Raw genomic sequence first — 24739 nt, 5'->3', positions numbered from 1 at the left:
CAGTGGAGGCACAGGAGGGACCAGGTCCAAAAGGGCTGGATCACACAGGAGGGGCCAAGTCCAAGCAATTTAATCAATCAAGTTTAACAGAAAGCTTTGTCACATACCAATGTAACCTTACCAATTACCTCAGTAATCCGAGAAGTTTACAGTATGAAAATGTTATATATACTTTAACTATTTACAGTGTAATTGCCTACTTGTGATAAAATATGATTTCTCAATTTTTCATCACATTTGTGTTTGTATGTATTAGTTCTCATACATATTTTATCTCTTCTTTCCACTTGCAATGTATCACAAGAACTCTTTATCAAATAAAAAATAAAATAGAATTTCTTGTCATGAAATACAACATTTTTATCTTAATTGTTATCTTTTTAATTACCTGGGGTGATTTTAATATGGAAACCCCCTGGATCAGTCTCTGGATCTAACTTACAATTTTTTCCCTTAATTTCTCCCAAGCTGTTTAATAATACCCATATAGTGTTTTTAGAAATGGTGTAAATGAACTGACATACCAGGGAAGCTAGGCAGATGTTATTGAACCTATTTGTGTTTCCTAGGTAACAAGAATTATAGATCTATTTATGGCTGACTGTGAAACCAAATATAACACAGTCGAGGATTCACAGGCGGCCCTGGGTAGGGTGGACTCATCTCTCCAGTAATCACAGGCCTTGAGGAAAAAAATGTAAAATAAGACACATTATCTTGGTGTTTTACTAGGAGTACCATGATATTGTAAATATAACAGATCAAAGCTGAAAATATACTGAATGACTTGTGATTTTCTCACTTAAAATGTTATTGAATTCATCAAATTTTATATCTCAAATGTTTAACAGCCAACTATATAGTTCTAGCAATGTTGATGTATGTACCTACATCTACACATATAGCTAGGTTTTTGGAATTACTGTTTTTAAATCAAGACAATTTGATTATTTTTTGAAAAGAGAAACCTAAATGTGCACAATAGAATCTGAATTTAAATTTTACATTTGTTCATAAAAAAGCATAACATATCTATGAATTAAGGTCACCAAATCTGTACAGATGATTTATTTTCATAGTGAGACTCCTAAAACAGGTCACAAATTATGATTTCTTTTTAATACCATATTCCCCTCTGCATTGATAAGGAAAACTTGTGCCAAAACATAATTGTTTAATTAACTAATGACAATTTCCAACAAATTCTTAGAATGTAAATGCATTCTTTGTCAAACAAAACATAACAAAGCCAGTTGGAGTAAGTAATGTGTGTAGAAAGTACAATGCTAAAATTGTTACATACAATATATTACAAACTAAATTTGCATGTATGTTAAAAAATAAAGTTTCCTCCAAAATTATCGATGTTTCTTCCATAACTTAATTATCAATTTTTAAACTTTATTTATTCAAACACACAAGTTTAAATTTATTCTAATAAGTGTGATTTGAATTCCCATTATGGAAGAAACCAAATTTTAAATGTTTGGTAATATCTTATGATATAAATCCATAAAGAAATTCTAATAACACAGTTACTTTGAAAAGGAAAGTAACTGAATACCATGGACAATTATCATAACATATTACCATTCATTGGAGAGAACAAATTCAATCAATTTAAATAAAATATTGAACTGCTCATGTCAGCACTAAAAAGTAAACAATGGGTTTTAAGAGTAGACATTTTTGCAATAAAGTAATTATTCTCACAAACTTACACACCCTTTCAAATACATTTTACCTGCGACCAGCTGCCATATACCCAGGTTCACACAGCTGTATTTCAGAAGAGAAAACATAACAGTCCACGTTAACAAACTTTATACAGGAACATTTGCATCCAATTTCATACACATTAAATGTCAAAAGTTTATGTCATAAATACAGGTGTAGTTATGTTTAATTATAAGCAAAATATGGTGAGTTAATAAAAGCATTAAATTTGGAGCTTAATTTTCTGCATAAAAGGCTCGACACATACATTTTTTTTTACATGAATGACAGAATTTACATCTTTTTAGGTACTCTGTTTAATCATATATCTAAAATACATGTTAAGTCTGGAAATTGCTACATTTCTGCTTATATTTATCTTTACACACCACATCAATATTTTTTCCAATTCTATAAGGAAAACCATTTTCTGACAGTCAGGACTTTTGACAGGAAATATCATACAAAGTAAATGCACTTGCTATTTTTATCATCAGAAAAATGTCATCTGTAGTGTTTACAGTGGTAGATAGGGGGTGAACAGCAACATGGCATCTCTATTCTGTATAATAATTCAGTATTAAAACAGAGCATCCTATATTTTTCAATAATGGAAAACAAAAACGATTGGAAATCCTTCATCATATATTTTTCATTTAATATTCACATTTAAAATTTTGTTTCAGTTCCATTGAATACTGGTAGGGGGTGACATATTAGTTGGTAAAGGGGTGGGCCATTGAGATACAGAACAGATGGTATCCACAATATCATGTAAACATGATCACAATTTTCTGATGAGTATACAGGTTGTAATTTAGAGGTAAGATTATCATATATATTATGGATGCATTGCTTAAACTGTTGGCTATTTTCTTTATCACAGTGACAACTCTCTCTCATCATTTTCAGTGTTTCCACTCTAATAAAGAATACTATGAACATATATAATATGTCCACTTTCTGTCAGAAACCTTTATAAACCAGGACCTGTATAATCTGTCCACTTTCTGTCAGAAACCTTTATAAACCAGGACCTGTATAATCTGTCCACTTTCTGTCAGTGACCTGTATAATCTGTCCACTTTCTGTCAGAAACCTTTATAAACCAGGACCTATATAATCTGTCCACTTTCTGTCAGAAACCTTTATAAACCAGGACCTGTATAATCTGTCCACTTTCTGTCAGAAACCTTTATAAACCAGGACCTGTATAATATGTCCACTTTCTGTCAGAAACCTTTATAAACCAGGACCTGTATAATCTGTCCACTTTCTGTCAGAAACCTTTATAAACCAGGACCTATATAATCTGTCCACTTTCTGTCAGAAACCTTTATAAACCAGGACCTGTATAATCTGTCCACTTTCTGTCAGAAACCTTCATAAACCAGGACCTATATAATCTGTCCACTTTCTGTCAGAAACCTTTATAAACCAGGACCTGTATAATCTGTCCACTTTCTGTCAGAAACCTTTATAAACCAGGACCTGTATAATCTGTCCACTTTCTGTCAGAAACCTTTATAAACCAGGATCTGTATAATCTGTCCACAATCTGTCAGTAACCTGTATAAACCAGGACCTGTATAATCTGTCCACTTTCTGTCAGAAACCTTTATAAACCAGGACCTGTATAATCTGTCCACTTTCTGTCAGAAACCTTTATAAACCAGGATCTGTATAATCTGTCCACAATCTGTCAGTAACCTGTATAAACCAGGACCTGTATAATCTGTCCACTTTCTGTCAGAAACCTTTATAAACCAGGACCTGTATAATCTGTCCACTTTCTGTCAGAAACCTTTATAAACCAGGACATGTATAATCTGTCCACTTTCTGTCAGAAACCTTTATAAACCAGGACCTGTATAATCTGTCCACTTTCTGTCAGAAACCTTTATAAACCAGGACCTGTATAATCTGTCCACAATCTGTCAGTGACCTTTATAAACCAGGACCTGTATAATCTGTCCACAATCTGTCAGTGACCTGTATAATATGTCCACAATCTGACAGTGACCTTTATAAACCAGGACCTGTATAATATGTCCACTTTCTGTCAGTGACCTTTATAAACCAGGACCTGTATAATATGTCCACAATCTGACAGTGACCTTTATAAACCAGGACCTGTATAATCTGTCCACAATCTATCAGAAACCTTTATAAACCAGGACCTGTATAATATGTCCACAATCTGACAGTGACCTTTATAAACCAGGACCTGTATAATCTGTCCACTTTCTGTCAGTGACCTTTATAAACCAGGACCTGTATAATATGTCCACAATCTGTCAGTAACCTGTATAATATGTCCACAATCTGTCAGTGACCTTTATAAACCAGGACCTGTATAATCTGTCCACTTTCTGTCAGAAACCTTTATAAACCAAGACCTGTATAATCAGTCCACAATCTGTCAGTGACCTTTATAAACCAGGACCTGTATAATATGTCCACAATCTGACAGTGACCTTTATAAACCAGGACCTGTATAATCTGTCCACTTTCTGTCAGAAACCTTTATAAACCAGGACCTGTATAATCTGTCCACAATCTGTCAGTGACCTGTATAATCTGTCCACAATCTGTCAGTGACCTTTATAAACCAGGACCTGTATAATCTGTCCACTTTCTGTCAGTGACCTTTATAAACCAGGACCTGTATAATCTGTCCACAATCTGTCAGTAACCTGTATAAACCAGGACCTGTATAATCTGTCCACTTTCTGTCAGTGACCTTTATAAACCAGGACCTGTATAATCTGTCCACAATCTGTCAGTGACCTGTATAATCTGTCCACAATCTGTCAGTGACCTTTATAAACCAGGACCTGTTTAATCTGTCCACTTTCTGTCAGTGACCTTTATAAACCAGGACCTGTATAATCTGTCCACAATCTGTCAGTAACCTGTATAAACCAGGACCTGTATAATATGTCCACTTTCTGTCAGTGACCTTTATAAACCAGGACCTGTATAATCTGTCCACAATCTGTCAGTGACCTGTATAATCTGTCCACAATCTGTCAGTGACCTTTATAAACCAGGACCTGTATAATCTGTCCACAATCTGTCAGTGACCTGTATAATCTGTCCACAATCTGTCAGTGACCTTTATAAACCAGGACCTGTATAATCTGTCCACAATCTGTCAGTGACCTTTATAAACCAGGACCTGTATAATCTGTCCACAATCTGTCAGTGACCTGTATAATCTGTCCACAATCTGTCAGTGACCTTTATAAACCAGGACCTGTATAATCTGTCCACAATCTGTCAGTGACCTTTATAAACCAGGACCTGTATAATCTGTCCACAATCTGTCAGTGACCTTTATAAACCAGGACCTGTATAATCTGTCCACAATCTGTCAGTGACCTTTATAAACCAGGACCTGTATAATCTGTCCACAATCTGTCAGTGACCTGTATAATCTGTCCACAATCTGTCAGTGACCTTTATAAACCAGGACCTGTATAATCTGTCCACAATCTGTCAGTGACCTTTATAAACCAGGACCTGTATAATCTGTCCACAATCTGTCAGTGACCTTTATAAACCAGGACCTGTATAATCTGTCCACTTTTTTCAGAGATTCCTATAATCCCTCTGCTATTAGACAGTGGTAATATGTTGGCTTTATTTATTTTATGTGACAATCTTTTGTTTCCACCATTTTGAAAAAAAAAAGATAATTGACCGGAATTTGTAATAATTAATCAAGAATCAGGAAACCAGATCAACACTAAAATGAAAAATAAATTGACAGTAATGTTTTGTTAAATACGTAATTATTGTATGTGTCTAGTTAGTTTTAACACCAAACTGAAACAAATACAAATTGTTCAGGATTTCAGCATTTTTCTAACTCCCTCTGTATATTACACAAAGTCACAATGTTAATACTTCCATAGATAGCTAGAGAATATAACAGGTTTTTCTGTGCTGATGTGATTTCCAGTATCAGAAAGTATGAAAACTGAAGTTTAAATAAGTCCTATTTTTGCATCCATAATTTTATGATTTTGTACCCCTTTATAAATACAGTATACTGTAACCTTCTCAACTATAAATTTTCATTACATACAACAAAGCAATAGAATTTTTGTTTTGATTGTTGCGATACTTTACTTTCATTGATTTAATTCGTATTCTTGTAAAGACAAAAGCTGATAAAAATAAATACAAATTCCATGAAAATGTATGTTATTTCTTTCATCTATAATCTTATTCCATATAATAAATATTATCCTTTAAATGATATTGTTCAAATGTGTAAAAACTTTTCTGATAAGTTTTTCATATTTTGTCGGACACACCAAATAATTACATCAAGGCTACAGTACAGTGTATTTAGAACTTGAATAGACAAATTTTTACAAACATATGATCCTGAGGTTGACTTTTACCTGGGTATCTAATCCTACACTGAACAGCATAAGGAAAAACAGAACTGCCCACAGCGGAGAAATCGGCAACTTGGCTATTGCCTCTGGATAGGCAACGAATGCCAGTCCAGGTCCTGTGAAATAATATCAAATCATTATTGAAGTATTAAACAAATTAATTTGTTTGAAACAAAGTGTCAACATCTGAAATCAGGAAAAAAAGAGAAAATAACCTAAACACAGATATAGAGGTTAAAGCTAACGTGAACAGACTCAAAATACTAAAATAATCCCTCGAAATAGAAGTTACAAGCAATTTGCAGCTGTTGTGATTTTCAGATATCTTAAAATGAGCTAAATTACAACAATTTAACTTGACCAGTGTAACAACAGCAGCTTTGTATCAATATCATTGATGTAAAAGTAAGTTATCTGAATGTTCATCTTAATAACAGCAGAACTGGTTTGATTTTTCAAATGATCATTACCTAATATGGAACATGGTGAAGATGTTATATTGGAAAAGTACCATATCTATCTAGCAATCAGCCATTGCCTGGCAGGAAGCCCACCAACTAATACTTATTAGTGTAAACAAATCTATAAACTAATGCTATTTCATTATGTTGGCCTGTATAAAAAAATCCCACTCTCTGAGTTTGAATTATAAGAAACAATATATTAATCTCCTGGACAGGATAAAAAATATCTAATCTTAGCATGATATAGATTAGTGCCCTTTACAAAATGTTGCATGTTATAAGGAGTCCAGCACATTCGACTGGAAAAAAGTCATACTTGTAGGACCCCATCAGTTACGTAAATTACCATTAAGTATTAGAGAATTACATATCTTAATATTTTTCTCTCCCATGGTTTCCATTTCACATTGTGTCCAAACCTTTAATTTGATCATCTCTAAAACTGATCTTTCATTTGATGTATATATCGCATGAAATTTGATGATCTCTGCATTCTTGCTAACCCAGTATATGGATTCCTATTTCAGAATACACAGTACCCATTTTTTGTTATTTGTAATTTCAAAAAATCCTTTCATCCAACATACAATAGTCTAAGAGTTGAATATTATAAAATATTTTGAGGTATTAGCTTGTTGGAAGTCTACAATTGTAATTTTCTAGAGGTTGAAATTTTGAAAAATTATGCACATTCCACAGAAATTTAGAAAAATTAGCAACTACAAATCTGACCTTTGACAATCGACAATGTACCAATGTCCAAGCTATTAAGCATAAATCACAAAAGGTCTTCAGAAATGGTGGAGACAAACTTCACAAGTCTTTTTTTGAACATCCAAGTTCAAAAACAAGACTTTGACCATGTTTCAAAATGAAAACTTTTTGAAATTTCCTCAGTACATGAAATTCCACAAAGCAAAACGGCTGTTCTTTTTATATTCTAAATTCAGTTAATATCTTATCTGCACTAGTACCATTTGGGAAAAGAAGACTTAATGACGACCCAAAATACATCATGGCATATCTTCACATGACCATTTTGACTTGGTGAAACAAATACGTACCCTGATTAACAACATTTTTGATGTCGACTCCAGTTTCATGTGCCATAAATCCCAACACTGAGAAAATGACCAGACCAGCAAACACACTTGTACCACAGTTGATAAGGGGCACAACCATGGCATCTCTGAAACCAAAATAAAAAAGATGTCATGCTCCTGACTAAAGACATATAGAATATATTCACTTTTAACAATACCTTCATGTACAGAAATTTCATAGACTGAACAAATTTAGACATTTTTTAAATCATTAAAGAATATAAGTAGGATAAATATCGTGATTGCTGTTCTCTGTGGAAACTGGAGATGGGCATGATTTCATTGATGTATTGAAGCAAAAATTCTTGCATAAATTTTTGCTTATCAATCAAATTTTAATGGATGTGCTTTAATTGGTTAATGGTACAATTTTATACTGAAAATTAAAAAAAAAAAATGTTATGATACTGTAGTGTTGACTTCAGATGTATTCTGTATTGTGTGAGAGGGTTGGTAGTACCCTTCCTAGTAATATATATGGGAGTTTCAACAATTCCTTACCCAAGTAACATATGGGAGAATCAGTAGTACCCTACCCCAGTAACATATGGGAGAATCAGTAGTACCCTACCCTAGTAACATATGGGAGAATCAGTAGTACCCTACCCTAGTAACATATGGGAGAATCAGTAGTACCCTACCCTAGTAACATATGGGAGAATCAGTAGTACCCTACAGTAGTACCCTACCCTAGTAACATATGGGAGAATCAGTAGTACCCTACCCTAGTAACATATGGGAGAATTAACATTATGCAATCTGTGAATTATTCAATAGTATGATAATTTTAGCTTGTAAGCAGCTTGTTACTGTATTTTAGATGTATATAAATGTTTGATTCAATAATCTTGGCAATTAAATACACACTATTAAATAGCAGGTGAGGCACTTAATATTTAGATTCATCTATTGTGTGTGATTTTAACACAGAGATCTACTCATTGTTAAGAGAAAAAGTTTTGGCTTCACAATAGCTTCATACTCTTTGTACATATATGGATATTGATTTTCAACAATCAAATTCTAACTTTTCAAAAAGCTTTCTGTCAGTTAATCTGAAAAAAGAAAAAAAATCTATAGCTGAATGCATGCTACAGACACTGTGGATAGAACCACTCGATATAACATGACCTTATTGTGTTAAAATGTTGTGAAGGTCAAAACACTAATTGTGTCTTTGTCATCATTTAACAATGGATGCTAATCAATAGCTAACAACATGTGCCTTGCCATACAAATCACTATGTTATTGAAATAAAATTTTGTTAATAGCATAATCAATTAACTGAATAGAAATATTCGGCACCATGTAATTGTTTGTATGGGGATTACCTGTACACATTGTTATGGAACTTGTTGTAACTCGCCATGGTGATGAGACCTCCCCACGCCATACCTACTGAATAAAATATCTGTACAGCCGCGTCTCCCCAAACCTACAACACAGAGATACAATATCACATCTAACTGTGGTCACATATCCCCAAACCTACAACACAGAGACACAATATCACATCTAACTGTGGTCACATATCCTTAAACCTACAACACAGAGATACAATATCACATCTAACTGTGGTCACATCTCCCCAAACCTACAACACAGAGATACAATATCACATCTAACTGTGGTCACATATCCTTAAACCTACAACTCAGAGATACAATATCACATCTAACTGTGGTCACATCTCCCCAAACCTACAACACAGAGATACAATATCACATCAAACTGTGGTCACATCTCCCCAAACCTACAACACAGAGATACAATATCACATCTAACTGTGGTCACATCTCCTCAAACCTACAACACAGAGACACAACATCACATCTAACTGTGGTCACATCTCCCCAAACCTACAACACAGAGACACAATATCACATCATATTACTTTTTATGAAAAACCCTTTTAATAAATTTTAGAGATAAAAACATAGAACAAAGAGATCTCAGAGAAATCATAGCATCTGTTAAAATATGAACTTTATTAAAATTTTATCGGTGGAACTAATTCCTCTTTCCAATTCTTTCCAAATGGTCCCAAAACCAAATATGCACAACCAAGGACCCAAGATATCCTACACAAGAAATCTGAATCTGAAAATTATCCATGTAGAACTTCTCAAGAAATAGTGATCATAAACTTAAACTTTCAAAATCCAAGATGGCCATCTGTCAGCCATCTTGTTTTCCAATCAGTCACAAAATCAATGATGCAAACTTATGAACTAAGATTAAACTATATGTGAAATGATCCTGTCATCATTTCTCAAAACACAGTAATGAAAAAAATAAAGGAGCCGGATGAGTGAATGGACCTGGGACAATCAAATATTGATTTTTTTTAATCAATAAAATATGTTTGAACCAACAGAAGATGTTTGTTTAAAATAAACTATTCTAATTTTGATGATAACCAAAAGCTAATTTGAACATCCCACTAGTGATAACAGTAACCTATAGATATCAATGAGCTTTTAACGTCCAATCAAAGTAGAGTATTTTAGCTTTTAACGTCCAATCAAAGTAGAGTATTTTAGCTTTTAACGTCCAATCAAAGTAGAGTATTTTAGCTTTTAACGTCCAATCAAAGTAGAGTATTTTAGCTTTTAACGTCCAATCAAAGTAGAGTATTTTAGCTTTTAACGTCCAATCAAAGTAGAGTATTTTAGCTTTTAACGTCCAATCAAAGTAGAGTATTTTAGCTTTTAACGTCCAATCAAAGTAGAGTATTTTAGCTTTTAACGTCCAATCAAAGTAGAGTATTTTAGCTTTTAACGTCCAATCAAAGTAGAGTATTTTAGCTTTTAACGTCCAATCAAAGTAGAGCATTTTGATTCATTGCTTTATGACTTCAAATTGTACACACCTTAATCATCTACACTTGAACAATATCTCTAAATCATTTCCTTCCTCTTACTTCTTATCCAATGTAATGTATTCCATAACTACCTCAAATGTTGTAAGTTTGTTCCAGTCTGGTACGAGATAGAAAGCGATGCCAGCTCCTGCTCCAGGCAATGTCACTCCGCGCACCAGTAAAATCAGGAGCACCAGATACGGAAAGGTTGCCGTCACATACACTACCTACAACACGGAAATAGAAAAATAACCACCACATACTGTACATTCAACACATGTACACAGAAAAAGTAAAATGGCCATCACATACACTACCTGAAAACACATAAACACAACAACAGCAATCACATACAATTCATATCAATTGACATTTTAATATTCTCCAAACTCAAGCAAAAAAACAGTTCGTTCAGGATTTTAAAGTTAGTATTCATTTTGGTACCCTGGTTGAGTTTGGTACTAACTTATTTTTTTTTATTTCCCATCATGCAGTGCAAGTGATACTATTTCCTGTACAAACAAGCATGATTAGCTGATGACAGTTAACACACCTGGCTCAACAGCATCAACTGAGTAGGAGCCCTCCTCCTGTGCGTCCATGTTTAATATCTATGATATCATTTTTTTTTTGGCAAATGTAAACATTTTTGATGATATTACAACCTATATCGGCGCCAGTTATTGCAGGATGAGCTAGATTAGCTGGCTAAATGCATGTGACGTTAACATCAAAGACAATAACAGACACATCTGGAAACACAACTGACAAAACAATAATTTTTTCTCTCCTTATGCATTTTTTTTACAACTGTAAATTATTCATGTTTTAAGAACAAGTGCAGACCTTGATCTTTTCCCAATGACCCAGAAAATCATATCTGTTAGTGTTTTTAAACTGTAAATTTTTATGAAAATCATTCAAGGAGTGAAGCTACTAGAGTGCTTGCAATAATTTTCTAAAAAAAAGGAAATGACCTTGACCTTCACCTTGAATTATAACATGACATTTGTAAGTGTGTGAGGTTTGATTAAAATCCCCTAAGGAATGAAGCTGCTAAGTGATCTTGGCCCAATACTCCTAAAACTCTAACTGAATTAAGATGTTCAAGGTATTTTGATAAATTGTGAGTAAATTTTGATGACAATTCCTCAAAGAGTGATGCTGCTACAACGCTGATAAACTTTGTCACAGATGGACATTTAAAAATTTAGTCCCCCGTAGTTTCTCCCACAGGGGACAAATAATTACATTAGTGATGTGAAGTGTGATTTATATACAAGTACTGTGACAGTTTCAATTCAGTACTGAGGAGTGTCAACAACTCACAATACACTGATAAAAATCCTTTATCTTAGGGCAAAATCAATAAAAATTATGTCTTTCCTTTATTGGCTGAAGTTTCAAGGAAATGATTTTAAAAAGATGAAATTTCAATCATAAACTATATTTTGTTGCATAAAAATACACAAAATATCTATACACCACAGACATGTAGGTAGTATATATCTTAAATTTTTCATTATGCAATTGTAATTAGCTAGAGTTGCCAGTGCAATTATTGGCTCGAGCAAATTGTTCAACGAAAAAACCTTTTAATTCTATAAAGCCAAGATGGTAATTGAATTTTGTCAAATTGAAATGGGTAATTTTCTGATAAGAACTCCAATACAGGACAATTTGGTTGTCACATTCACTTTAATACCAGTAGATACAGACGTTTACACAATATACAACCCTAGTTATCCTGTAATAATTAGGGCATTAGCTGGCCAACACATTGCTTCTTTCTAAGAGATACCAGAAACTGACCTTCACACAAGTAACAGAACTGAAGTTTTTATATGGAAACTGAAGAATTATTGTAATGTCATTTTAAGTAAGAGATCATGTGACCTTTAAATAATGATCCTGCAAAGCAATCATATGTATCCCCAATGCACAAGCAACTTTTATACCAAACATTATTGTTTCATGAAAACAGAATCTAAAATACGGAAATGAAAATTTAACAGTTATTATATTCTCAGTAATGAATCATTTGACCTCTGACCTACAAATTGAAAAGAAATCTATTAGCTGCATCCTGTCCACTTACCTAACCTATGTAACCACCATGGTCATGATCAGAACATAATTAAATGTAAACTGAAGTGGTATTTTTAGTAACAGCTAGATCTTGTGACCTTTGACCTAAGCTGTCCCATGCCTCCACTCAACACCAGAAATATATTGAGTGTATCAAATGTGCATGGGCATGATCTGTCCGTTGACTCAGTTTTCAACAAATATTTCCTTGTTTATTTTGTTTGTGAGTGAAAAAATGTCATGACATTTAGTGTGTACATTTAATTTAAACATCTAAATTGAAATAATTTTCATGTGCTGTTTGTAAACAGAAGACAGTCCCACATAACATCAATTAACTTTCTGGACTTTTTAAAATTATTGCTGAGACTAACTTATAAATAGTTACTGCATTTATTGTGCAACAAGCCTAACAGAAAGTCAAGGGTGGGCTTATTTCAGGACAACAGTATCAGCATTGGTTGGTAATTCTTCTAAACAGAAACAGATATAGGTGGGCTTATTACAAGGCAAGGGCATCATGCTGAATATATGGATATATTAACATTCAATATAACACACGTACTGTTCATTGTATGTGTAAGATCACTTTTTTAACAACAAACAACGTACTGTAATGATAATAGATCAATGGATATATGACAGGGTTTATTAAGGGATCTTTACGGTAGCTCTCAACAGACCATGTGTACGTATGAAAACAAGGCTTTGTTGATTATGTAACTTAGTGATAACACATTTTAGATCAAGCACATTTCCTGATCCCTACATTAAGACTTCCCATATATCAACTTGCTGAAAGCTAGCGCAAAATTGTTCTGCAATTTTCATTTTGTATATATATTTTTATCTGACATTTCCTTTTAAAAAATTTTCGCCTTTCGTCTCATAATGTTTTACTGAATATTGACGGTTTTTTTTTCCATAAGAGAGACTGCTTGAGTTTGATAATAAATAAAAGGAAACATTTAACAGATTATGTATATAAGGGACATAATTTAGTAACATTTGTAAACCAGTGATATTTCATTTTAAAACATCACAACAAACCAGAACTACATGATTTCATTACATGTTTTCTCATGTATGTACACCTGGAAACAAATATGGCTAAATGGGATATATTTCCTTTATGAGGTCACAAGGTCAAAGGTCAAATGTAAGTATATTCCCTGCTTTCATTAAGGTGAGCATTGTGTTGATTGCTGTATCATTAGCAAATATAATTATGGCCCAACATGCATAATACTTTCACAGATGTTACTTTTATGGCTAATAAATGATTTAAACACAACTTGTTAAGATGTATATGCTGACCTTTATAAACAGAGCACCTACAGTGAACAGGAAATTATTAATTATGAAAAGCTTGTTTAATCCCACTATTAGTACTATTGTGTGTGTTCATACTTCCTGTTGAGAATGACTGTATACATTTGTATCAATGTGTTTGTGTTCCTGGTAGAGAATCACTGTATATCCCCTGTGTGTTTGTGTTCCTGGTAGAGAATCACTGTATATCTCCTGTGTGTTTGTGTTCCTGGTAGAGAATCACTGTATATCTCCTGTGTGTTTGTGTTCCTGGTAGAGAATCACTGTATATCTCCCGTGTGTTTGTGTTCCTGGTAGAGAATCACTGTATATCTCCTGTGTGTTTGTGTTCCTGGTAGAGAATCACTGTATATCTCCTGTGTGTTTGTGTTCCTGGTAGAGAATCACTTTATATCTCCTGTGTGTTTGTGTTCCTGGTAGAGAATCACTGTATATCTCCTGTGTGTTTGTGTTCCTGGTAGAGAATCACTGTATATCTCCAGTGTGTTTGTGTTCCTGGTAGAGAATCACTGTATATCTCCCGTGTGTTTGTGTTCCTGGTAGAGAATCACTGTATCTCCCGTGTGTTTGTGTTCCTGGTAGAGAATCACTGTATATCTCCTGTGTGTTTGTGTTCCTGGTAGAGAATCACTGTATATCTCCTGTGTGTTTGTGTTCCTGGTAGAGAATCACAGTATATCTCCAGTGTTTGTGTTCCTGGTAGAGAATCACTGTATATATCCTGTGTGTTTGTGTTCCTGTTTGAGAATTACAGTGTATCTCCTGTGTGTATGTCTTCCTTATAGAGAATCATTGTATAATTCGCCCCCTTGTTGTCGAGACAGGGTGGTCTCAACCCTGGGGAAAAGATGTTTAAACTCTGCCAGCCTTGCGTTTGGCTAATATTTAATCATTTAATCATCTTTCCCCTCAGGAAGGCATTGGGGATGGGGGTTGTTGGAGGAGGCGTTCAGGGTTGAGAGGATATTATTCTGTCAAAGATAAAGGAAATTGACCCTGATATTTGATGTGATGGCACTGGTCATTGTCTTTTGACTTCTTCAACACTACATATGCCATTTTCTGTCTGACAGTTCATATCAAAATTCAATGATCTCTTTGATATGAAGCAGAATTCTCAAAAAAATTAATATTTCTAGCCATTAAATCAGCATCATCACTTGTGTACGTTCATTGGATGCCTACCTTGTCAATCTTTAAATGATAAAGTAAGTTCACTCTTAATTTTAAGTCTAGTTTATTTCATTAAATTAACTGAGTAACTTATCAAAATGATGGTCGGTGTCTCGCCATGTCTCCAGGAAATAGAGACTGAGAAATGTAAGGAAGTGTTGTAGGCTTGACAAGAAAGACAGGGCATTACCAAGGCTGATACATGATAAACAATGAAGATCTTCAGCACATATTAACACTTAATGTGCTGTCAGTGTGATTTATGAATGTGCGTATGTTGACATAGACTGTCAGACAGATGCAGCATAAATATCTAAATTACTTCACATAACAAACAAAGCCGATATATAACTAGATATGAAGCTAAAATATTGTAATCCATCATGCTGTTAAGATCATATACACATGTAGTATAGTAGCGATTACATAACATTACATAACAGTTTGGAGTATAATAATTTCTTTTTGCACATTACTTAGACCACAAGTAATGACAACAGTGTGTCACATTGGAAAATTACCAAACAACATTGAATTTCAGCCGATCAGCATTACTTATCTTCTCCCTATAAAAATTATAATTTTCTTGATGTGTTTAAACCATTGTAAATCGATCACTGATTAATTAAGGGTAAAGCATGCTCAATTACACCAACTCCCAACACTAATTACAAATATTTTGAGTTTCCGATGTGTTAATAACTTAAAATGTACCTACTTTACCAGATGTCTTGATTCCTTTACATAAACACAGGAAGACCACAACCCAGGCAACAAAGAGACAGATGAGGAGATCCCAGCGGAGATCCCCCATATCCTCTATACCATCAGACAGCTGTAAAACTCCACGTCTGTACAAAATCAATAAACAAAAAAAATCAAATTTCTGATTTTTATGCAGGATAGGTAAAACTATTTTCTTTGATGACTCAAATTGTTGCAATTTTACCAAAGGCTAGAATCAACAAGGATGTGTATAACATGGAATAGTGTTTTTTTCTTCTATATCAATTCAATTTTCCAAGGATCTATTTTTTGGCAATTTTGTTAAGTAGCAAAACAGAGAAACCTTCTCTAATATAAAGCCAGAGACATGGAGTGTATAGAGGGTGTGAAATGAAAATTGAAGTAGCAGATGATAGTAAATACCAAAATATACAGGCTCATTACAGGACAACAATATGGCATTTGATGGTATTTCTACAGAAACTGACATTCATTAAGATGAGAATATGACTCTGCACAGTGACTATTGCTGAATGATATTGGCTAACAGATAAAAAGGAAAATATTCTGCAAAAACAAATTCCAATTTTCTCAGAAGTGATAAGATATCACCAGACAAATAATTTGTAGTCATAGTTTAAATACAGATTGATATGTTAGATAACTTACTGCCAAAATTCTTCGCTTGCAGTTTTTTTGGACACATTTTCTGATGTTTTTAAGGCAACCGTTGCTGCAGTAGTTACGTTGTAAGTTAAGTTGTTTAGAAGTTCTGTTGCTGTAGACAAATTAGCAGTGGATGAACCAGTCGTATTGGCATTCGTTCGTAGATAACAATGTTCAGTGTTCCACCAATTGTGACACTGACTCCAGGGCAGCACTAAACGTAGGGAGTGGTACAGGTAATAGAGAGTCCAGGTGATGATGATGTTGTAATACACACAGACAATACCGGACACAATAACCATTCCGTACCCCACACCTACAACAAAGTAACGATCTTATAAAGAGTCCAGGTGATGATGATGTTGTAATACACACAGACAATACTGGGCACCTACAACAAAATAACGATCTTATAAAGAGTCCAGGTGATGATGATGTTGTAATTCACACAGACAATACCGGACACCTACAACAAAATAACATTCTTATAAAGAGTCCAGGTGATGATGATGTTGTAATACACACAGACAATACCGGACACAATAACCATTCCGTACCCCACACCTACAACAAAGTAACGATCTTATAAAGAGTCCAGGTGATGATGATGCTGTAATACACACAGACAATACCAGACACAATAACCATTCCATACCCCACACCTACAACAAAGTAACAATCTTATACAGCGTCCAGGTGCTGATGATGTTGACCATCCAGTATCCCACACATACAACAAAACAAAAACCTTAATACAGAGTCCAGGTGATGACATCAACAAGTTCTAAATACAATAACTGATTTTGAACAGGAATATATAATGAAGATCACTGATGAAAAGGGATTTAAATTTGTTCCATTTCATATCTGATTTTATAAGACTCATTTCAATTACATATAATGCAAATGCAGAAAAAGGCATGCCTTCACAAAGAATATCATATCTGATTAGGGTCATGCTCCTTTAAGTGGAAGCTGTAAAAACAAATGCCCTATTAAATATCTTGTATACTAATTAAGAAATGAAGTGCAATTGATTTCAGCAACCTAAGGATTTAGGAAGAGCTTTAAGAAAATTTTCTCTCTTTTACCCTGTGACTAACTGTGGTTAACTCAGCATCATAATGTAACTATCACTAAATTGTCATCCTATATTTATAACTTTAACCAAGTTTAAAACATTTTAGAATTTCAATGGAAATTAAACTAAACACACTTGTTTTGATTTTCCTACTTTGATAATAACAAATTTTAATCCCTCTCCTCGAAATTTACCATTTTTTTCAAGCATCTGAAGACTCATCCATCTATGGAAAGTATTTGATTACACCATATCTGGGTCCTGAGAAGTAGATTATTGAATACCCTATGACAGAATATCGGACAGGACATGACTAGCCTGTTATTACTTTTGCCATCTATATGTTGTTTAAAATCATGTGAAAGGAACACACAAACTGTGACAGTGTGTTACAGCTTACCTTTGAATAGAGGACAAATTCTCCATATGGTGACCGGACTCAGACTGGCAAATTGCCCAAATGAGACTTCCAAGAAAACCATTGGAATTCCACAAAGAAACAGGAATATCACATATGGTATCATAAAGGCACCTGTAAAACATCAAAATCACAAAAAAATCAATGTGATAATTAATGAATTTAATTGATTATTAATTTAGGAATGACATCTGTGTAAGAATTGCCCATCATGCCTTAAGGGATCAACATCGATCTTGTCTGTAGGATGTTATAACATTCATACACAGACATGTATAACAAGAGAATCTGCAGTAACATAACAGTAAAGGTCAGCATCTGACTATATGAACAAGCTAATTTTGTTATATGCATATTTTGCAGCATCTGGTGTCAAAACCTGGATGTCTTGATTTGTCTGTGTCATATTTTCATTTTAAAAGTGCCGGTCCTGAAAGCATGTAACTTTTTCTCAATTATAGTTTGTCAGCTACAGTTAAGGTTAAATCCTGCTTGATCACACCAACTCCCAACACTAGTAAAGTTACAGTTAAAAATGGGATATTTAGGTGCCAGTGAAAACAAATGTACTGATTAAAACTTCTTTGATTGTACGAAAAACACACAAAGTAATAGCACCTTTTGAGAGAGTTCTTACAACAAGCTGCTAATGTATACGTATATTGAAATATATACATAAGGAAGCATTAAATGCCTACCTAACTCAGAAAGTTTTTTTGGGAGAGGAAATAGCATTATATAAAAGGAAGTTAAGATAAAAAAAAATCTATATACTTTTATCTCATGAGATATATACTATAAGAACAATAGGTACCCAACTTTCCGCAGAACTAATTTTTAACGATTTTTCCGATTTGATCCACATATAAGCCGCACTGGAATATAAGCCTTTCTTATGAAGTGGAAACCATTATACTGACCAAAGTTCGTTGATATAGCATACTGGCAATTTCTATAAGCCGCATTGGTATATAAGCCGCATACTTGACCGCAGAGGAAAAAAGCTGCATCTTATAGTCGGAAATTACGGTATCTCTCTAATTGCACTACCATGATTGGTGGGCTTCATTTCATCTCAAATGTATGTTGTACAGATGAAATACTGAACACATAAATCGTGACCCAACATACTTGGTCTTACAAAGCACCGTCATTCTGTTGCTCCTCAACATGAACCATATTTATCTTAATGCGTCACTTCAACTTTGTTTTTTTTCGCAAATTTACATAAGGTTCCTCTTGTTTTTTGTTTTTGTTTTCCTTTTCTGTTTCCAAAAAACAGTGTTTAAATGATACAGTACTTCTCGTTAATTATTGCACCATAAATCAACCACCATACAAACATCACTGTGCTGCTGAAGAAAGACGTGATTCCAATGAAACTTCTGTGTAAACAATGTTTCTTCGATTGGCCTTTCAAATTGCTTTCTTCAACAGTTTGTTGTCTGAGTCTAATTTAGTCCATTCATTCATTATCTTGATTTTACAATTTCTTACAAAATGCTTGACAGATCTTTCTTAATTTTTTACTTTTCAGTGGGTGATACATTATGTGTTTACATGACAGCTTTTGCACACACACCTTCATTATGTTGACTTTACATCAGATTAATCTGACTGTTGGAAAAAGTTGTTATCAGTTTGGAGGTTGTTTTTGCTTATCAAGATATTAAATTAATTGAGACTGCCAAGACACATGGGCAACCTTTCCTAGCTTAAAATATGAATATTTCCTTGTAATCATTTTACTACAATCACGAAACAAGCTATCAACTTATATGAATCACTCTTGTTGGCCTGGATGTAAGCATGTGAGGGGTCTTACAGTGTAAGGATACTGGAGTACCTGTGGAAAACCCACTTGGTCGGGCAGGTGACCCAATACCTTTTAACCTCCATTCTGGGATTTAAACTGCAGAAGACGAGGTGAAAGGCAACTGCATTACCATTGTGCCACACGACAACCCTAACTTAGAATCAGTGTCTACGATTTATAGATAAGAGCATGTTAGTCATCTGTTGGCCTTTTTTTCTGATAATCACAACATTAGTCAGGCAGTGAAAGAGAAACATGGCAAAGGTACTTCGTTTGATCTGAATAGAGCAGAAACAAGGATAAATATCCTACAGTTATGGAACAAAACTTCATATCAAAAGTATTGTGATTCGATGTTCTCGTGATCCATCATAAGCTTTAGAATAAATTGTATAATAGTGAGTTGTTCACTACAAGTGCCTCCACACCTACACACCTGTAGCAACTTAAATTATAGGGCATGTAACGTATAATCTTTACACATTGGCCTATGTCACTGGGACTTTTAACACCTGTACTTGTCTTAATGTACAACTTTTTATCAGAGTTTGCTCCTCAATTTCATAAATATAAATTAAAATTGTTCCTTACATATTCATTTCAATATACATATGTTTACATGTTAATTAGCTGATTCTTATACAAACTTAGATTCAGTAGAACTAAATGTATTAAACAGCACCATACTACTGTTTTATCATTATACGACTTGTCAGTGATGTTAGGGGCTTTGAAAACTATTAGGTGACCGAGGAAAATCAAAATTGACTGAAAGAACTCAATTAGTCAAAGCTATATTTTATCATTTGAAACAAATCTGACAGGGAAAGGTGATATTACTGTGATAATGTTATACATTTTTATACCTTGAGAAAGTAAATTTTGGTTTTTTAATGGTTAAAACCTACAAGTGTAGTGTTATCACACAAACCTCCACCACTTTTGTAGCATAGGTAGGGAAACCTCCATATATTTCCTAGTCCAACAGCATATCCCACACAGGATAGGAAGAAATCCAGTCGCCCAGACCAGTTTCCACGGGATGTCTCATCACCGCTTTCCATGGAATCAGAACAACTGCTGTTGTCATTGGATGATGAAGCTTCCAGTGCTTTCTGGAAAACAAAAAAAAAAAAATGTCATGAGTGATGCTAGAGGTCAGGAACAGCCTGAACGTTAGACAAAAATGGGCATAGGTCTAAAGACAGACACATGTCTGACAGCTAGGTCAACCAAAGGTCCATGGAGAGAAACGTATCATAAAGGCCTACAAAGGTCCATGTACAGAAACACATCCTATAGGTCAACACAGGTCAAAGGACAGAAACACATCTTATAGGCCATCCAAAGTCCACGGGAGAAACACATTCCATAGGCAAACCTAAGATCCATGACCAGAAAAAAACATCCTATAGGCTATCCAAAGGTCCCAATACAGAAACACATCCTATAGGCTATCCAAAGGTCCCAATACAGAAACACATCCTATAGGCTATCCAAAGGTCCCAATACAGAAACACATCCTATAGGCTATCCAAAGGTCCCAATACAGAAACACATCCTATAGGCTATCCAAAGGTCCCAATACAGAAACACATCCTATAGGCTATCCAAAGGTCCCAATACAGAAACACATCCTATAGGCTATCCAAAGGTCCCAATACAGAAACACATCCTATAGGCTATTCAAAGGTCCCAATACAGAAACACATCCTATAGGCTATCCAAAGGTCCCAATACAGAAACACATCCTATAGGCTATCCAAAGGTCCCAATACAGAAACACATCCTATAGGCTATTCAAAGGTCCCAATACAGAAACACATCCTATAGGCTATCCAAAGGTCCCAATACAGAAACACATCCTATAGGCCAACAAAGGTCCAAGAACAGAAACACATCCTATAGGCTATCCAAAGATCCAAGAACAGAAACACATCCTATAGGCCAACAAAGGTCCAAGAACAGAAACACATCCTATAGGCTATCCAAAGGTCCAATACAGTACAGAAAGAACAGAAACACATCCTATAGGCTATCCAAAGGTCCCAATACAGAAACACATCCTATAGGCTATCCAAAGGTCCCAATACAGAAACACATCCTATAGGCTATCCAAAGGTCCCAATACAGAAACACATCCTATAGGCTATCCAAAGGTCCCAATACAGAAACACATCCTATAGGCTATCCAAAGGTCCCAATACAGAAACACATCCTATAGGCTATTCAAAGGTCCCAATACAGAAACACATCCTATAGGCTATCCAAAGGTCCCAATACAGAAACACATCCTATAGGCTATCCAAAGGTCCCAATACAGAAACACATCCTATAGGCTATCCAAAGGTCCCAATACAGAAACACATCCTATAGGCTATCCAAAGGTCCCAATACAGAAACACATCCTATAGGCTATCCAAAGGTCCCAATACAGAAACACATCCTATAGGCCAACAAAGGTCCAAGAACAGAAACACATCCTATAGGCTATCCAAAGATCCAAGAACAGAAACACATCCTATAGGCCAACAAAGGTCCAAGAAAAGAAACACATCCTATAGGCTATCCAAAGGTCCCAATACAGAAACACATCCTATAGGCCAACAAAGATCCAAGAACAGAAACACATCCTATAGGCTATCCAAAGGTCCCAATACAGAAACACATCCTATAGGCTATCCAAAGGTCCCAATACAGAAACACATCCTATAGGCTATCCAAAGGTCCCAATACAGAAACACATCCTATAGGCTATCCAAAGGTCCCAATACAGAAACACATCCTATAGGCTATCCAAAGGTCCCAATACAGAAACACATCCTATAGGCCAACAAATGTCCAAGAACAGAAACACATCCTATAGGCTATCCAAAGATCCAAGAACAGAAACACATCCTATAGGCCAACAAAGGTCCAAGAACAGAAACACATCCTATAGGCTATCCAAAGGTCCCAATACAGAAACACATCCTATAGGCCAACAAAGGTCCAAGAACAGAAACACATCCTATAGGCTATCCAAAGGTCCCAATACAGAAACACATCCTATAGGCCAACAAAGGTCCAAGAACAGAAACACATCCTATAGGCCAACAAAGGTCCAAGAACAGAAACACATCCTATAGGCCATCAAAGGTCCCAATACAGAAGCACATCCTATAGGCTATCCAAAGGTCCCAATACAGAAACACATCCTATAGGCCAACAAAGGTCCAAGTATAGAAACACATGTGTGATGATAATTTTTAAAGCAATAGTTATGGATAACAAGTCTAACTGTAGGTACTACATAGCATCAGTTATTTGATTAAGGCCCATACTTATTAGCTAATTCTTAAATATGTACCGTCTAGCTGTTGTTTTATGTTGATTTGTAGTGGCAGCTCACGTAGAGGCCTTAGGCAAAAATGTTTACAATTTAAAAATTCAGCTAGTATTTATTTTGTGGTTGTTATCCTATTTAGTATTGGTTTAAGTGAATTACAGCCAACTTATATATTGAAGTGTTTTTCTTGTTGTTTTAATTAACTGTTTACTGTTCTCAGATCATATTAAATCATACACACTTATTATAAGAGGGTTATCAAAGTGCATACAAGTGCCCAGAAAACATTTGCACCACATGTAACTATCATTGAACATTACAACTAGGGAGATAAGTAGATTTGATCGTCCATTACAAGAAATTTTGATGTATCGTTAATGCATACACACAAACATGATGAGCTTGTCCATACGAGGCTATTGACAGTATGCTTCATGAAATTTACCTTTGTCCCATTGGCATTCATATTGCATATGAATGCCAACTGAAATCAATTCAATGCTGATATAAGTTCCTATGTAATGGTTATTATATCAAATGTTTTTGCTAACATATGGCGTTGTATAAAGCTACATGTCTCTGTATCAATAAACCATGGTGTACCACTTCATATATCTCCAATATCATGGTCTAATAAATTCATAGATTTATGCATGTCATGGTCTAAAGAAGACTTAGTTGAAATTTTATCAATTTTACCCATATTTTGTCCTAGAACCACAAGCCTTTCATACTATCAAACTTTCAAGTTATAATCTCCTCAATAAATAACTTCCCACTAAGACAAGAGTATCAGTGAAACTGATGATTGCTCTCTAAAAAACGATCAAAAGGCTTGAGTGCTGATATATAGAGTGATATCATCACACAACAAATTAATAAAAAATAAAGTAATTGAACAATTCACCAATTTAATTTTATCAACATTATCGATTATAAACAAAACATAGTGACATTTTCTATATTCTAATTAAAAAATATACTTTAATCACTATCATACTACATCACCCTATCACCCTTACTCTATTTTTGGCTGAGGTGGTGATACAAAGTTAATCTTTCCTGAAATGTTAGCCCTGAAAGGAAGGAATCTGATGCTAATGTTGTTCTTAAAGTATACGGGGTCTAGTTTTTGTTTTTTGTATTGTGTTTCCATTCTTCATATTTTCTACAAACATAGTCATTACTTTCTCATCAATGTCTTTAAATCTTTCTTCCTCTTCGATTTTATTTCTCTAGCTATATTGACAGCAAGCAAATTCAAAACTCTTTCTACTTTTCACTGATATCTGATCATTGTCAGTTATTATCTGACGCTGTCTTCTGTGCAGTAAACAGAAGAGTATGATGATACCATAATTAATCCAGGTGATTTGATCATCAACCATGGCTTATCAAGTCGTCAGCTGGGTTTGGCAAAAACATGTTTATCAGCCCAGATTATGATAAGACCATGCAAACAACAGCTGTACCACAATTGTAAAAAGTGTCAGAGATATAAGTGTGATAAATACAAACTATTCAAAGGGAGATAATTTAATATCTTCTATGT

At 34.5% G+C, this 24739-nt stretch overlaps 1 protein-coding gene across 1 annotated transcript in view; it reads right to left on the bottom strand.

The window, feature by feature from the left end:
• Positions 1–24739, bottom strand: part of LOC132545628 (sodium- and chloride-dependent glycine transporter 1-like) — a 45975-nt gene that overhangs the window by 13282 nt on the left and 7954 nt on the right. Inside the window, exons 2-9 of the mRNA XM_060209326.1 lie at positions 20791–20974; positions 18026–18157; positions 16548–16860; positions 15871–16003; positions 10652–10786; positions 9028–9131; positions 7657–7781; positions 6132–6244 (exon numbers count right to left, since the gene is read on the bottom strand). Of these exons, the coding sequence (XP_060065309.1) occupies positions 6132–6244; positions 7657–7781; positions 9028–9131; positions 10652–10786; positions 15871–16003; positions 16548–16860; positions 18026–18157; positions 20791–20974 (1239 nt within the window). The remainder of the gene's footprint in view (positions 1–6131; positions 6245–7656; positions 7782–9027; positions 9132–10651; positions 10787–15870; positions 16004–16547; positions 16861–18025; positions 18158–20790; positions 20975–24739) is intronic.

This window comes from Ylistrum balloti, unplaced genomic scaffold (assembly GCF_031769215.1).
Source record: "Ylistrum balloti isolate Yb309-2 unplaced genomic scaffold, AGI_CSIRO_Ybal_v1 Utg369850, whole genome shotgun sequence".
NCBI classification, from domain to species: domain Eukaryota; kingdom Metazoa; phylum Mollusca; class Bivalvia; order Pectinida; family Pectinidae; genus Ylistrum; species Ylistrum balloti.
This window is presented reverse-complemented; position numbering and strand designations above follow the sequence as displayed.